The sequence below is a fragment of the Trichosurus vulpecula genome, chromosome 1, assembly GCF_011100635.1.
Source record: "Trichosurus vulpecula isolate mTriVul1 chromosome 1, mTriVul1.pri, whole genome shotgun sequence".
In the NCBI taxonomy this organism is placed as follows: domain Eukaryota; kingdom Metazoa; phylum Chordata; class Mammalia; order Diprotodontia; family Phalangeridae; genus Trichosurus; species Trichosurus vulpecula.
Window position 1 is genome coordinate 482,694,865 of NC_050573.1, and position 17,633 is coordinate 482,712,497.

Here is a 17,633-nt window from a genome sequence, read left to right on the forward strand (position 1 = left end):
ATTACTTTATGTATACTTATGTGTTGTTGTCACCTCCACTAATGTGAGGTCTTTGAGCATAATATTTCATTCTTTATACTTATATCCTCAACGTGTGTGTTTGTGTGTGTATATATGTCTGTGTGTCTGTCTGAATTGGGCTTTTTTAGGGAATTTAAAACTACCATCTTAATTGGAAGTTAGAATGACAATTTTTCAAAAATGAGAAAACTTACTTGATCAGATCGTTAAAGTCATATAAATAGTTAAATAAAATATTTCTTTATGTAGGGTTAAAAGCTCTGTAGTCATTGCATCTATTGCAGTTACTCAAAATGGTACATTTATTTTTTTTCTAATGTATTTATCTTGTAGTAGTGACTTATCCTTAGAGGTTTTCACTTGTGGTCATTAATAGGTTTTATTTTAATTATCAGAGATATTAAAATTAATCTTTCTAAATTATAATGTAATGTATCAACTAGCCATTCACTATTTATAGCAGATTAATTTGGAAATAGAACCAAGAGGCCCTTACTTTTTAACTCTTTCTTCTTTATTTTGTCTCATTAGTTAAGAAACCTTTCCAGTTTGGATTTACGTCACATCACTGAACTGGATAATGAAACTGTGATGGAAATAGTCAAGAGGTGCAAAAACCTTAGCTCCCTCAATCTCTGCCTGAACTGGATCATTAATGACAGGTAACCATTTTAACATCCTACAAACAGTTTACCGTAGAAAACATAGTTGACCTTCTATGCTTAGCATAAATTATCAGTGATAAAACAGCTTAACAGAAAATTTAAGGCTGTAATAGTATTTCAAGAAATTGTTATACTCTAGTGTTACATTTTTGAACATCCATTGTGTTGTATTATTTTGTTATGTCTTGAAAAAATTACAATATTTAAAAATTTTTTGCAGAGTTCTGTACTGTCAACATTTGCCCACAAGTAAACAAAAGGTTGGTCTTTTGTTGCAGGATCATTTTATTTACACTTTGTCATGGAGAAACTGTGGTAGAGTGATTTAGATAAAGTGATGCAAATACTCATGTATATTTTCTTATGTGTCTTCAAGTGGTTTTTCTTTTGGTTCTTCTACAACTGTATTTTTTTTTTTTTTTGGAAAATGAAAAGACAATGGCATACCTTGTGGAAAGTATGTGAAATGGAGAAAATTTTCCCCAAAACAATACAACAGTAGAACAAAGTAAAGAGCTAATTCTGACCCAAGTATACCTTTCACCTGGGGAAAAACAAATAAGCAAATCTTTAAAGTAAATGTTTATAACCAAACAGCCTTACACAATTAACAGACTATAAGCAGGCTTAGGAATTTAAAGATTTGCTTGTGTCCTATCTAATATTCAAAATTTCTTCAGAAAATAAATTTTTTAAAACCTTTTTCCTCAAATGCTATTCAAACTAAAATTAAGACACATTTAAATGGAAAAGTGACACTGTTTTCAGAAATAACCTCTTGATTACTAAGGTCTTTTAAATGTCAGAAAACTCAGGAGGCTGATTGAGTACCCCTTAAAAACAAGATCCTCCTTGATGTTACTTCTTAAATTAACTGTATAAGCAAAAGAGAGATTATATTTTTGCCCAATTGTGATACATTCATATTTTATTTCTATCCAGCTGAATTGAGTATATAGGTGAGAGGCAACATTATTTGGTGGATAGAGAGCCAGCTTTGAATTTAAGGAAGACCTGTGTTCAGGTCTTCAAGTCTTGCCTTTGACTTTAAATCACAACTTAATAGCTGCTTGACCATAGTCAAATTGCTTAACTTTTAGGTGCTTTAGGATGTTTTCTAAAAGTTACAGACAAGCTACTTGATCTGTATAGGTAGAGGGATGTTCCACTCCACAAGGTGCTCAGACTAATGAAATCTCAGCTCTGGACCAAAAAAATCCCAAATGTTTGAGTTGCTTTAAGTACCCATTTAAGTACTAAACATTTCAGTGTAGTAGGTAAAATATAACAATTTCAAATAATTTTAATCTGGTGTTCCTAAGCAAGATTATTTTAATACAGGATTAAATAAAAGATGCAAATAGTAGAAATACTGTGCTTTACAATGACATTGTTGAAAATGATAGGCATAAACTAAATTATTAAAGAAAGTAGCTTATTAGTAGTGATTCGGTATGTAAGGAGATGTTTTCTCATCTATGGGTTTCATATATTTGGAAAATGTTCTTGTGTATTATATTCACAGATTGAGTATAAGAGTAGCTGAGGTCTTAGGTTATTTTTAATAGTGTTTTAGGGAGGTAAAATCATATATTCAATTGCTGATACAGTCATAGCTGGCTAATTGACAAATAAAATAGTAGCTAGACCTCACTCCGACTTTTATTTCTACTTTGGCCTAACTCATATCATTGATGTTATTTTAATGGTTTTTCCTACATAATTATAATGGCCTTTTGTTGATTGATCAGAAATGTATGTGCTGTAGGGATTTATTTTCAGGAATTAAAATGAGTTTATCTTAATGTTTTTAATGGAGAAGTTTGGATTAATTGAGAAAATATGCATTTTAATGAATTTGAGTCATACAAGTTTAAAAGACTGTCTCCTTTAGGTTTAATTACACTACTTGTTATGTGTTCTATAAAAGAACTTTTCACACAATAAACCCCACTTCTCAGTATCATTTAGATTACTCATCTCATTGTTCTTGTTATATTGTATAACTAGGTTAAGTAATATTTTAATTATATTGGCATAAATCTGGGACATTTCATCAGGCTTAATTATAATTTTAGCACTTAACTCAGATTGGTTGGTAACCTTTTATATAGAGGGCATAGAATGTGAATATATTCAGCCTCTCAGTTAGTTACTATTTTCTATCTGTTCATTGGTAGTATCAATTAATAAATCAATAATTTATTGAGCTCCTACTATTTCCATAGCAGTATTCTATGAGTAGTATTTTCAGAAAATTTCTGTTGTCTCAGAACTTAATATCTTGTCTGAGAAATAATAAATAGCAGTACTAGACTGTTGTTAACTTCTAAATTACGTGATCTGACCTCACAGTAGTGTCGTAAGTATTAACATAGTTAAGAAAGACATTGGTAGATCAATTAGGGCTGAAGTCAGGGAAGGCTTTCCGAATGAAGCAAAACTTGCCGTTGAAGGATGTGTAGGACTTGATTCAAGAACAGAGGATGAATCCATCCTGAAAAAAGACCGAGAGAAGTAAATGGGGATGATGTAGGAAAGGAACAAAGATTAGAGGGAAATAGGAATAAGTGGTAAGGGGTCAGATTTCTACTTGTTGTCTTTGTTAGGCATATAAACAAATGTTTTTTTAGAATAAATATCAATGTTTGCTCAAAAGAAGAGCCCTCCCTTTTTGTTGGAAAATCTTGGGGCTTGTGTAGCTTATCTTTATCACAGAGTATCCACAAAAATAGTCTACTGGGTACTGAAAAATATAATGGACAATGAGTCCAGATTTATTCTTTCTTTGAGATTTTTTGTTGTTGTCTTGACCTGTAATTTGAGGGTAGGAATGTTTTCTTTTTTTCTTACTTCCCCAAGGCTTTTAGTGCAATGCTTGCCACGTTGTATTCCGTTAATAAATGCTTGTTGATTGATTGATAGGAACCCTCAGTGGGAAACTTCCTCTGCTCATGCATATGGGTAACACTTCTGCAACCTATCAATTTGGAGAGTTGCCCTGGGCACTGAGAGGCTTGTCCAGGGTTTCATAGTCAGAGTCAGAGGTGGGACTTCTGATCTCAAGGTCATTCTGACTCCAAGTCTCATTTTCTATCTAAAACTACCTCCTATATATGAGATGTTCTCCTATATATAAGAAAAACTTAGTTGTTCATTTGTCTGTGTTTATTTCTTTATAATATGAGAACTATAATGCCTTAGCATTACTGTTTTTTAGAAACATTGTGATCATTTCAATAATATCTGAAGCCTATAATAGAATTGATTGTGAATAATGAAGAATTTTTGGTCTATATAGAATATTTGTCATATCTTTCTGTATTTAGGTTATGGAATTATGTATGAAAAAGAAAAAATTACTTTTCATACATATTCATATTTCTAGCAATTAAAAAGACAATTAGTTAATTAGTTCCCATTTACACTGATGTTGCAAAGAGTCATTTTAATTATAATCCATTTTAAATGAAATGTTCAGCTTTTATTAGAGCTATTGGTGCCTACAAACACTGGAACTGTCTTTGAATTTCATATCTTACATTTCACAGTCAGGAATAGTCTCCATTACCACTTCCATGTACTTACACTTGCAGGGTACAGGGTATTACTTAAACAAATCACTAGCTCTCAATTATGGAAATTATTCCTGATTCAAAAATTCTTATTTCCTTCTGTTTCTGTTTTGCCATTTGTTATAAGCTTGATATTTATCATTTCTTGATGAAAAATGAATTATCTTGATATGAAGCAATCTTAATTTTGTTATGCTTTTAGTTGTCAGGGTTTCAGAGGAGAGACACCTTGGCATTGTGGATAGAGCTGGCCTCAAAGTCAGAAAGATCTTGGTTTAAACCCTGCTTCTGACATATACTGGCTGGATGAACTTGATCAAGTCACTGTAACCTCTCAGTATCCTTGGCAACTCTCCAAGACTTTGAAGTTACAGAACAGCTGCCCATCTTCATTGATGGAGAAAGTACCACTAGTGACACCACAGGTCCAAACGTAGAAAGGGAGATCTTCCTATCAGAGTATCATAGATTTAGAGCTGCAAGGGACTTCAGAGGCTATCTAGTCCAACCCCCTACATTTTACAAATGATAGTAAAATCCAACAATGGAAAGTATTTTTTCCAAAATCACACAGATTATATAAAACAGAGAAGGGATATGCAATCATCTGACTCCAGAGCTATTGCTTTTTCCATTCTGCCATAATATGTGCCTTTGGCTCTTATCACAATTTTTGTCTGTTACTCTTTTTAAACTTTAGATTTTGAGTCTGTATTTTTGACAGATATTACATTATTATTTTTAAAGTACTTTTAGACATTTTGCACCCCTCCACCCCCATTGATCTCTCCGGAACTGAGACACGCTGTTCTTTATCTTCCTTTTTGTTTTCTATTTTTTTGTTTAGAGAGTTAAACAGCAAAGGCATTTTGTGTATTCAGAGATGTAGTCTAGTCACTTGACATTTACCATTGCCCTGAACACAAAATCTAAGTCTGGTTTGTGAGAAGAAGATGCCTTCTACTTCTGTCAATAATCTAAATTAAACATCTGGTTGTTATATCTTCTCCATTATCTGATCCATGGATTGTTGAAATGCTTATTTGTGTTCGGTTCTGGTAAAAAAAAAACAAAACTTTCCCTCCGTATAGAGTAGGGTCACTAGGGAACCTGGAAGCACCGGCTGTTCTGGTTGCAAGAGAATGAGATTTTAAAGGGAATTGTTTTGTGCATCTTCACACATTAAGACTTTCTTTGGCTCTTTCATTCCTTTCAGAAAGGAAAGGAGACTGTTTCATGATAAATCTTAGCCAGAGTTATTGCTTACTTCATATGTGGTGGAGTTTATTTTTCCATTTTTAAATTTGCTTTCAAATAGGTTGATTACTTTCTCCTCTTAAATATTTTAAATTCTCTCTGTGACCCTTTTTCAGTCTTCAGTCTATAGGAGCCACTGTCAGAAGTATGTACATTACTTTAACTGGCAGTTGCCACTGCTTATGTGGGAATTAGTTCACAGAGTGACATTAAAAGAGAAATTAAGTGTTCTGTTCCTTATATGCCCATAAACTAAATTTGCCTTGTTATTTAAATTACAGGTTTAAATAGAGGTAGGGAATTTCAATGGGCAGTTAGTCCAAGCCTCTCCTTTTACAGATGAGAAAACTGAGGCCCAGGGAATTGAAGTGACTTTTCGAGGGGCATAGAGATAGTAATCATCAGTAAACAAGCATTGTTTGTGCCTTTGCTATACACCATGTAAATATGTAGGTATATGCCAGATCTATACAGAGTAGCTAGAAGGAAATCTGAGACAGGAAAGCACTAGCTGCTGGGGTGGGCAGGGATGAAAGGAGAGAGTCCAAGATAGGCCTTCTGCAGAAAGTGGAACTTGATCTGAGTCTTGAAGGAAGCCAGAGAACCCGAAATGGGAAGGGAGGGCTCTAAAACACTCCAGGCTGGGGGTCATCCAGGGCAAAGGCACAGACATGCCATGGAAGGGCTAGTAGTCAAATCTAACTGTTTCCCAGAGTACAAAGAGGGGCAAAAAGTGTAAAAAGATGAAAGCTGGTAGAAGAGGGACTTATGTGACCAGTATGAAAGTTTACATTTGAACCTGTAGGTAACTCATTAAACAGGAGTGTGTGTGAGGGTGGTGTGGGGAAGACGACTGGAAACATGGTCAGACTTAAGCTTTAGAAGAACTGTCTTAGCAGGGCAGAGGTGGGAGGGGAGTTTGGAGAGACTTTAAGGCAGGCAGACCAGTTAGAAGGCTATGATAATTGTCTTGGTGAGTGGTAACAAGGTAAACTAGGATTAGAGCTGTGCAAGTAGAGAGGAGACATTTAGATTTGAACCCAGGTCTTCTAACTCAAGGATTGATCCACACTTTGTTGCATCTCAGCCTCAGAAGTTGCACTGAGTGCACAATCATTTGCAAACAAAAAATCATGTACCAGCTCTCCCTTCACTTTCATTTTAGCATAGCCTTTTCAAGCTAAATAATTTACTGTCAGTGCAGTAGCTGACCTTACTGCTGTTTTCATCCTCATTGAAAACATCTGACAACATTACTGAAAATATCATACTAAAAATAAAAGGCATGAGAGCAAGCACACAGCCCTGCTTCACCCCATTGGTGACTAGGAAAGCATGAGAGCATCCATTATCCAGAACTTGTGCAAGATGCCATCATGACGCTGGTGTACAATACTGATGAACTTCTCCAGGCAGCCAAATATTATCATGATCTTCAACAGGCCCTAATGACTGACAGTATCAAAGATTGGGAACCTGCATGACCGGGAAGATGGTGGTACTCCCTATAGTGTTCGAGATGTTTGGAAGAAGAGAAGATTTTAGAAGAGAGATAATGAACTCAGTTTTGGATGTGTTGAGTTTATGATGTCTGTGGGGGACATCTAGCTTAAGATGTCCGATAGATATTTGGAGATGTGAGTCTGGAGGTCAAGAGAAAGGTTAGGTCTTGATATTTAGGTTTAAGAATCATCAGCATAGAGATGATAATTGAATCCATGAGAACTGATGTGCTCACGATGAAAAATATTATGTAGGGAGAAGAGAAGACAGCCCATGCCAGAACTCTGGAACTTACCCACCATTAACAAGTGTGAGCTGGATCCAGCAAAAGAGACTGAGGAGATATAGGTAGGAGGAGAACTAGGATAGAGTACTATCATGTAAACCCAGAGAGAGGAGAGTATGAAGGAGAAGAGAGTAGTGACAGTGTCAGAGGCTGCAGAGAGGTCAAGCAGAATGAAGATTGAGAGAAGGCCATTGGATTTGGCAGTTAAGAGATCATTTGTAACTGGAAAGAGCTGCTTCACATGAATGATGAGTTCTAAAGCTGCACTGTAAAGAGTCAAAAAGAGATTGACTGGAAAGAAATAGAGGCATTAGTTGTTAGCCTTCTCAAGGGGTTTAGGCATGAAAGGGAGAAGAGATTAAAGACAACAACTAGTGGAGATGGATGAATCAAGTGAAGATTTTTTTAGGTTGGAGGAGATATGATCATATTTCTCGGCATTAGGGAAGGAGAAAGGGTGGGGGATATAGAGAGATCAGTCTGCTGGAGAATATGAGATGGAATGGTTTCACTTGTGCACATAGAGAGGTTTCCTTGTCTCATGTGAGGTAGGGGTAAAGGTGGAGGCAGTGGGGCAAAACCTCTGAGTAATGTGAGATGGGGAGGACAGGGAAGTTTCTGTGAATAGCCTCCATTTTTTCAGTGAAATATGGTTCTCAACTGAGACTGGAGGTGAGGGGAGCTTTCAGGTGGGATGAAACTCTTTGGAAGAGGTGTTGTGGCAAGGGGGACAGCGATTCAGTTAAGGAAGTATAAAAGGATTGCCTTGTATCTGTGAAGGCTCAGTTGTAATTTTGTGATTTTTCTCCACTTTCTTTCAACATCATGAGAGTAAGAGTTAAGGCAGTAAATGGTAGGAGTGATCCAAGTCTGCGTCATGGAAGAGCAAGACTAGTGTTGGGATAAGGGGGCAAGGGACTGGAGAGAAGATGACAGTGTAAAGTTAAACTGGTTCACCAATGGGTCAAGATGGGGAAGGGAAGAGAATGAAGCCAGTACGGGGGTGATATACTGGAAAAGAATTGAGAGGTTGAGGGGTTTGAGGTCACAGGATGAAGAACAGGTTTTAAGGTTGTAAGGTAAAGGGAGAGCTGGAATGACAACAAATTGTGATCAGATATGGGGATTTGAGAGTTCATAAACGTGGAAGTAGTACATTTTTGGGCAGTGCCAGGATCAAGGATATGGCCATCTCTGGGTGTAGCTGAGGTAGAATGAAGGAGTAGATTGTAGGAAATGAGCAAGCTGAGGAACTGGGATATTAAAGTGTTTAGGGGAATATCAATCTGTATGTTGAAGGCCCCTAGTATGGCAGGATTTAGGGAGAGAAAGAATGTGAACCATGCATTGTATTCATTGAGGAAAGGGTGGAAGTAGACTGGAAGTAGACAGACAACATCTACCAGAATTTTGATTGGGTGGTGGATATAGTTTGAGTGAACCTCAGATGAGGAGAGGTTACTGAATAATGGAGGTAGAGGGAGATCTTGGATGGGATAATGGGGAATAATGGTATTATCTCTGTTGGTCAGGGGAATGAGTGAAAGTGCTACCTGTGATGGAAGGCTGACCAGGGAGACTGTTAATTATCAGGAGGAAACCAGGTCTTAATGAGAGCCAGAAGATGAAAGGAGTGGGAAAGTAAAAGATTTAAGATGAAAATAAGTTTGTTCCCTATAGAGCAATTGTTGTAGAGAACATGGAGGAAGTGGTAGGTATATTTAGAGTGGAACACTGAGGGAGTTGCATTGGGAGATAATGAATTAGATTTGAATATTGAAGGTCGGGGTTAAGATTCACTGGAATGGGGATCATGTGACCAGGTGAGAGTTTGTTAGTCATTGAGGAATGAGGACTTGCTTTGTAAGTGTCTTGTTCTGTGCCCCACCCTACCCCTTGCCCTTTCCTGTCCTAACTATGAAGTCATTTTGAATCAAAGAGATTCTAACCTGTTAATCAACAGAAAGCCTCATCTTCAGTCTAATCAACATGACATATTAGGGGTCACTTTTTTGGCTAGAACTGAGTAAGGCAAAACAAGGTTTTATGTCTCCCATTACAAACAACTAGAAGGCAACTGGATGTCAGTTGATAACTTGTAATATTGCTAGGGTTGACCTAAGCCAATTCAAAATACATCACCTTCTCTATTATGAATGTCGTAAAAGGAATTCTATTTTGGAAACGGTGATTGGGATAGATGAGTTTTACAACTTAAAGATTCTATGATCTGATTAGTGCTTTGAAAAATGAATTTATTGGAACTGTGCTGTGTACTCAACAGCATTTGATTTTTAAAAATTCTTTATGTTTTAATCATATAAACCACTAATAAAATATTTATATGTTTTTACTCATCGCTTCTCACATGCAGCTATTAACCTACAAAATTTTAAAGAGGTTGGATTTGTAGACTGATAGATTTACTTCTTACATTTGATTTATAAATGTAGAAAAGGAGATTGACAGCACTGACTTATATAAAACTCAATGAAGCTTTATATAAAGATTGTTCTGACTCACCTCATCTACTCTGGATGTTTATTCTGTTTCTTCTTTCAGATTTCTATTGAGTCAATAAAAAAGGGTGACATTTAGAAATAAAGTTCAGTGAGGATTGGAGCAGGTGGTGCTGGTACAAAGTATTTGCTTAGTGTCCATTTTTTTATTATTTCCAGGAATTGTTTTGTGAACTTATGTTATATATTTTATTTTTAAGTGTTCATCTACTCTCTTCTAGTGAATATCATGCCACTGCGGAATATGTACTTATAATCGTACTTTATTTTAATCTCCTAATACTATTTAATTTTCTGAGGGACTGAGGTTTCAGAATTGCCCAAAGGGAACAGATCTATCCATTAAATTGAGCATGTATAGTTGTATTTAAATTAGAGGATATTTTGTTTTCTGTTAAAAGTTATGTGGTCGAGTTCAAATTCTGCCTCAGACACTTGACACACTTACTAGCTGTGTGACCTTGGGCAAGTCACTTAACCCCAATTGCCTTGCCTTCCCCTCTCCAAAAAAAATGTTATATGGGCTAGAGGAGAAGAATATTTTTCACTTTTGAGTATCGACTATGAATTTTGAACAGTTTTCTTCCGCGAAAAAACCAGTTTGGAAGTAAAGAGACTACAAAAATTATTCTGACTGTTTAGTCAGTTTTCTGGTAGTATTTTTAGCCATGCTGTCTTTTCTTTGTTGAATGTTACAACCTATCTATCTACCAACTTATGTGACTATTTGGTTAAAATTTAAGTTGGAAGATAAATAGAACAATTAATTTTAGCTTGCCCACTGTTAATGAAAAAGATAAGATGAATTATTGTATTCCTCAGAAGTAAATATGGACTAAGACTGAAATAAGAGTTAATGTGTGCCGAGAGAGTTGTAAGGTTGGGTGGGGTGGAACTTTCCTACACTAGTGAAATTTAATAGGCTATCTGATTATTTTGGGAAGTACTACAGTATTCAAAGTTATTTGTAAAGCTAACCTTTATAATGCCTACTCTTTTCTATAGCTAAGCATTCTGGTGGAATGAAATAACAAACATCTTGATACACAGGGTACCTATGAAAATATTGCCTTTTATGTCTCTGTGATTAGCTCCCCCCTTACACCACTACTAAAATGTTTGTTCTTTGCAATTCCAGTCTCTCTCTTCTTATGTGTGTTTATACATAATACATTTATTGTAGTACAACACTTGGGGTTTCTGACATAGGACTTTGTTATGACTGTAAGGAGATTCCTACTCCTGGAGATTTGGTTCTGACTTTGTGAATGCTTCAGTAGATGCTCTAAAATATTATATCATAGTTGTTTATGAAATTTTTCCAAATAAATTTTCACTGGTAGATATATTTCTTTAGAAATTTTCAACAAAATACTTCCTCTGTGATATGCTTTTTTGTTCCCATTAAATAAGCAAGGTTAATCTTAAAATGCTGTACCCTAACAAGGATTTTACAGATGGTAGTGATAGACATATCATAGGGACGTGCTTTATAGAATGTTCTGATGTAAATGGTATTGTTGCATTTTTGTCATTGAATATGTTATATACTATCTTCCGAGGGTGTCCAGAAAAATCCACGTTAGACTACTTGCATAGTCTGATCCCTGAGGACCCTTCCCAAGATGTCATGCTCTACAAGTTTGATGATTAACATCAGTATATATTGTATCTCAAATTTATAATAAGCACAGGGTTTGCAATGTGCTTAAAAAGCTATATATTTCCTTCTAAAATGCAATGAAGTATAATTGTTTGATGCCTCTTGTGAATGGGCTACATTTTATTCAGGGAGTGCAATAAAAGATACTAGTGCATTTGGAGATATTACTAGGGCTTACTAATTTAAAATGTGAGGAAGCTGTCAATATTAAAGAAAATAGCTTCTTGGAAATCTTTCTTAATAAAAATATTGACAGGACTATGAAAGTATCAGCCATAAATTAATAAGCATTTTTCTCTTCTTTTTTTTTCCCCATGGAGTTTTCTTGTTATTAATCGTGAGGACTAGGGAATAGTAATTACAGTAACTCACTCTTGTCAGATTTTTAAAATGTATGATAAATGAAGCCCTGTAAATAGTGAAAATATGAGAAAGGTGATTAATTCTGACAATTTCCATGTAAAACCCTGAGATGATAAATATCTCCTGTGATTAGTTTTTAATTTGGTGTAAGGAATTTAGCTTCAGCCTAAAATATTTTTATGAGTTGTGGCATAAAGAAATATTTTTGAAGAAAGGTACACATATGTTAAACCAGAGGAGAAATTTCTTGGACTCAATTAATAAAAATTAAAAATGGCAGTCCTGACATAAATATGGCTTGGCTATATTCTCTGTGACAGTCGTCACAGAATTTAAGGAAAGATAATATTCCTGAAGGAATGAAAAATGACAGAACATTATCAATTTGAGCCTTTATGCCTCACAAAGACATGGTTTTATATGTACCATTTCTCAATGCACAAAATATTTAAAGTGGTACAGAAAATCTTCCTTGCTTAGTGAAGAAAAAAAATTGGTATTGCAGTGCTTTTGACACTTATGCTTATAATTTTTATGAAAATAATGTGGGCATCTTTTTTTTAAGTAAAGATGAAATAACAGCTGTCCTAATAATTTGTTCTACTGACAGAGGTTTTTTTTTTAATGTCTCCTAGTGTTTCCATTATAAATATTGGTTTTGCAGGTTGTATATATGTCATCATTTAAATTTGAATTAATATTCTGACACCAAAAATATCTATTCAGATGCCTAATTTTTTTAATTTGCTATTTATGAATTAATTTTATGGGACTGAAAAGTTAAAATTAGTTCAGTGATTGCAGTCAGATATAATTTGCTTTGGTCATTGCTTCCATTTCACCTGAAAATCATAATCCTGCCCTTTTGAGTAGGAAATAGAATTTTACCTTGAACTTTGTTATGACTTACAGTTTTACTTTGTGAATAAAAATTAATAAAGTAGAATCAAAATTTTTACTTGCCTTTTTCACTGTAGCAACAGAAGACATATCAGTGAACAACTATGTAAGCAGCAGTGTCATATGTCTACCCTTGGCCCCTTTGTTGCAGCCTTTTTGAAGCACTGTTTTTTAAATGAAAGTTTATTATTTAGTTAATTGCAAGTGTGAGCCTAAACATACTGATTAAAGGTAGGCGCACATTAGAGCAATTATTTGGTTAGTTGCTCCAGTGTGACTGTGGTCCAAAAATCATCAGAACGTTAGTTTGTGAAAGTACAAGCAAGAGTTTCAGATCTGCCAAGCATACCTAGTGCAACCAGCATCAGCAAAGCAATTAATTTAAGCTAATTGCTTTTTCTGTTTGTTAAAAATGGATTTTAGAAGTGTTATCATTGTGACTATTAGGATTGTGTAAATAACGTTTGTATTAGCTTTAAAAATTAGTATACACACAATTTTCTAAAATGTGATAACTATTCCACATGATTTCTTATGGCAGAATGTCTCTTAGCTCTACAGAAGTCTGTGGAGATGTCAAAATTGTTTCCTCATCTGTAAAACGAGGGAGTTAGACTAGCTTGCCTCTAAGTCCCTTCTAGCTCTAACCCTATGATTGTATGAACCTATGCGCTGAATAAATTTCTTCTAGAAATTTTATAGAGTTAATGAGTTCAGGTGTATGTCACCTATTCATGATCTTTGCTAAGGTGTAAGCTTTGAACTCTATTCATTGATTAAGATTTAATGAACTATTACATGTATATGTGTGTGTGTGTATATATATATATATATATATATATACATATAATGTGTGTATGCACATACACATTTCATATGAAAGCATCTAATAATTATCTCTGACTGGGTATCCCTTGGTACTGTAGAGGCAGAATGCCCATGAGGACCTAGGCAAAGTCTTATGGTATTATCTAGTGGCATTTTTCTATTGATGAGCTTGTGCCTTATATATATTACTAATATTGATCACTGGATTCTAAATAATAATGGCAAAATTTTAAAATATTTCATTGCAGTCTCTTTAGGTTTAGAGTAGATATATATTTATATTTCTGGAGTGTCTCTTAATAACCTTAAAATCATAAACTTTTAGAGATGATAGAGTTCTGTGAACCAGACTTAATGCAATACCAGACAGCAAATTATTGACAGAGCTAGGACTGAAATTCAGCCTTGTGTGATCCCAAGCTAGGAATCTTTCCATTATGCCACACTCCTTCTTGAGGAAGGAGAATTTCTCTTTTTGTTTGCTTTTGCAAAACTGTATAAAATTTTGCATGTAAAAATTGTCCAGAATTGCAAAAGATACTAACTTTTTCTCTGAGGATCAGTGCTGTAATGAAACTCTGGCCATTTCTAAAATCTGCTAAGTGGCAGATCCAGAAGTCATCTCCTCATTAACAAATGTACAAATGCCTTCAGGAGGGAATTAAACCTCTCCCAAACTGTGACTGTATCCTACAGCATTTTCTAATAGGGTGACCCAGCTTCCTAATCAAGGCTCTCCCACACCCATCCTGCTTTCCATAAGAATAAACTAATGTTGGTCAGGTTATTTAATGGCATTTCATGCCCACAAAATCCCTCTGGTAACAAGTATGATTGTTCAGATACCTAAGGCTGTGTTGAATTCTTCTGGAACAATTCTCTGTGATAGCAAAGAAATCCCTGTCAGCAATAATTCTGACATTATGCAAAGGCCTGCCTTGGCATTGCCAAGAAAATGTAGAAATAGAAATAGAAATGTAGAAATAGATTTAATATGAAGTAAAGGAAAAGTTCAATTTTTTTAAAAAAACAACATTTTGTTTTAGTTATCAATCAATATCATGAGAGGAATTATTGGGAAGTACTTATGGTGTAAAATTAAAATGCATTGGTAAAAGATTTTTTTAAAAAAGTGAGTCTGGGATTATATAATGGACCAGTTCACTCAATCCAAGTATCCAAGATAGGTGAATCTCAAAATCTACTTGAAGTTATTAGAATGCTGCCTTTCTAGTTTGAGGATCATGGGAAGTAGACATGATTCGTCATGATGATCCAAGCTACAGCTGGGAGCAATGCCTATATAGGATGATAGATATAAAATATCTTTTATTCTATGCCCATGGACTTTATTCACATTTTTAAAAATTTTACTCTAGTGTATCATTATCAGCGTCATTATTATATTTTAACACTCTATTTTCCTTTGCAAATAATGTCTGAAAAACACATTCTTATACCATAGAGCAATATTGAAGTAGGAAAAATAAGGAGACTCGATGCAAAGGACAACATGGGTGTTTCTGGTCAAAAAGATGTGAGAAAATATAGATAAAGACTAAAGTGTATAATGTTCTTGGGACTGCCAAGAGCCAAGATGGTGGAATAATTCAGGAAATTGCCCGAACTCTCCCAAATTCACCTGTAAACAACAGTAAAACAATACCTCAAAATGAATCCTGGAATGGCAGAAACAACAAAAAGACAAGATGAAAATTTTTCAGCCTAAGAAAACTTAGAAGGTTGGCAGGGAAGGTTTGTGTTACTTGGGTAAAAGAAGAGCATGGTTCAGGGCAGGCAGTGTCTGGGCAAGCCAGGTGCCCCAGCACGCCAGCAGGAGGCCCTGAGTCCCAGTGCAGGTCAGTATCCAAGGCCCTGTGGCCTTGGTGCAGCACAATGCCCACCACAGGCCCTGAGGCAGCACCAGGTGAACAGCCAGGCCCCCACCAGCCCTTATGCAGTGCCAAGCAAATGGCCAAAACCTCCTGTGGCACCTGCACATCACCACACAAGCAGCCAGAGCCTGCAGACCACAACACGAAAAGCTTGGGACAGTACCGCCCCCACCCCAAGTGCAGAACTCAACTTTAAAAGTAATAAAATAGTCCAGGGGAAAAAGGAAAACAAAACAAAACAACATCTGACCATCAAAAGTTGTTTTGGTGACAGGGAAGTGGAAAACAAACTCAGAAGAGGACAATAACGTCAAAACGCCTACATGAAAACCTCAAAGAAAAATGTGAATTTGTCTGAGGCCCAAAAAGAACTCCTAGAAGAGCTCAAAAAGGATTTTAAAAAAGAAGAGAAGTAGAAGAAAAATAAATGAATGATGCAAGAGAGTCACAAAAAGATCAATAGTTTATAAAGAAAGCACAAAAAATGGAAAAAGGATGTAAAAAAAATTACTGCAAAAACCAACTCCTTAAAAACTGGCCAAATAGAAAAGGAAGTTTAAAAAGCTAACTGAAGAAGATAACTCCTTAAAAATTAGATTTGGACAGGTGGAAGCTAATGACTCTATAAGACACGATGAGTCAAACAAAATCAAAAGAATGAAAATATAGAAGAAAATGTGAAATGTCTCATTGGAAAAACAATTGACCTGAGTAATAGATCCAGAAGAGATAATTTAAGAATTACTGGACTGCCTGAAAGCCATGATTAAAAAAAAAAAGAAAGAGAGAGCCTAGACATCATGTTTCAAGAAATTATCCTATCCTAGAAATTATGATATCCTAGAACCAATGAGTAAAATAGACATTGAAAGAATCCACTGATCATCTCTGGAAAGAGCTCCCCAAATGGAAACTCCCAGGAATTTATAGCCAAATTTCAGAGCTCCCAGGTCAAGGAGAAAACATTGGAAGCAGCTAAAAAGAAACAATTCAAATATCATGGAACTTCAGTCAGGTTTACACAGATTTAGCAGCTTCTACATTAAAGGGTCAGAGGGCATGGAATATGATATGCCAGAAGGCAAAAGAGCTAAGATTACAACCAAGAATCACATACACAGCAAAACTGAACACAGTCATGCAGGGGAAAAAATGATCATTTGGTAAAATAGAGGACTTTCAAGCATTCCTGATGAAAAGACCAGATCTAAACAAAAATGTTATTTTCAAATACATAACTAAAGAGAACCATAAAAAAGAAAGGGAAAACATAAGACTAAGCATCCTTAACTGTATCACTATTAGGACAGTTAGAAGGAGTACATATAGAGAGAGGGTGTGGGTATAAGGTGATTTTGATGGGATGATGTCCAAAAAGACATCAAGGGGTGAGAGAGGATTAAACTTGGAGCAGAAGGAAGGGAGAGGTCAAATGGGGCAAATTATCTCACGTGAAGAGGTGCAAAAGATGTATTACAATGGAGAGGAAGATGGGAGTGTGTGTATGTGTGTGTATGCCTTGCTTGAACCTTACTCTCCTCAAAATTGGCTCAAAGATGGAAAAACATACAGAATCATTTGGGTATAGAGATCTATCTTACCCTATAGGAAAGTAGAAAGAGAGGAAGTTTAGAAAAGGTGGGGGAGACTGACAGAAGGGAGGACAGATTCGGGGAGGCAGTAGTCAGAAGCAAAACATTGGAGGAGGAGAGATGGGGTGAAAGAGAGAGAAGGATAAGCAAAGAAAAATAGGATAGAGGGAAGTACAGTTATTAATCACAACTTTGAATGTGAATGAGATAAACTCACCCACAAAACAGAAGGGAATAGCAAAGTATATTAAAAACCAGAATGCTATAATATGTTGTTTACAAGAAACACATTTGAAACAGAGGGATAACACAGGGTAAAAGTAAGGGGCTGAAACAGAAAAGTTTAAAAAAAAAGTAGGCATGGCAGTCAGATCTCAGACAAAGCAAAAGCAAAAATAGATCTAATTAAGAGATGAGGAAACCAATCTTGCTGAAAGATACCACAGACAATTACATAATAGCAATACTGAACTTATATGCACCAAGTGGTGTTGCATCCAGTTTCTTAAAGGAGAAGTTCAGTTACAGGAGGAAGTAGACCAGTTGTAACAACAGTGCTGCTTGCA

The 17,633-nt window shown here is 35.5% G+C and overlaps 1 protein-coding gene across 1 annotated transcript in view; it reads left to right on the forward strand.

The window, feature by feature from the left end:
• FBXL17 (F-box and leucine rich repeat protein 17) overlaps positions 1-17,633 on the forward strand; it is a 557,672-nt gene that overhangs the window by 183,910 nt on the left and 356,129 nt on the right. Inside the window, exon 6 of the mRNA XM_036736154.1 lies at positions 553-683. Within this exon, the coding sequence (XP_036592049.1) occupies positions 553-683 (131 nt within the window). The remainder of the gene's footprint in view (positions 1-552; positions 684-17,633) is intronic.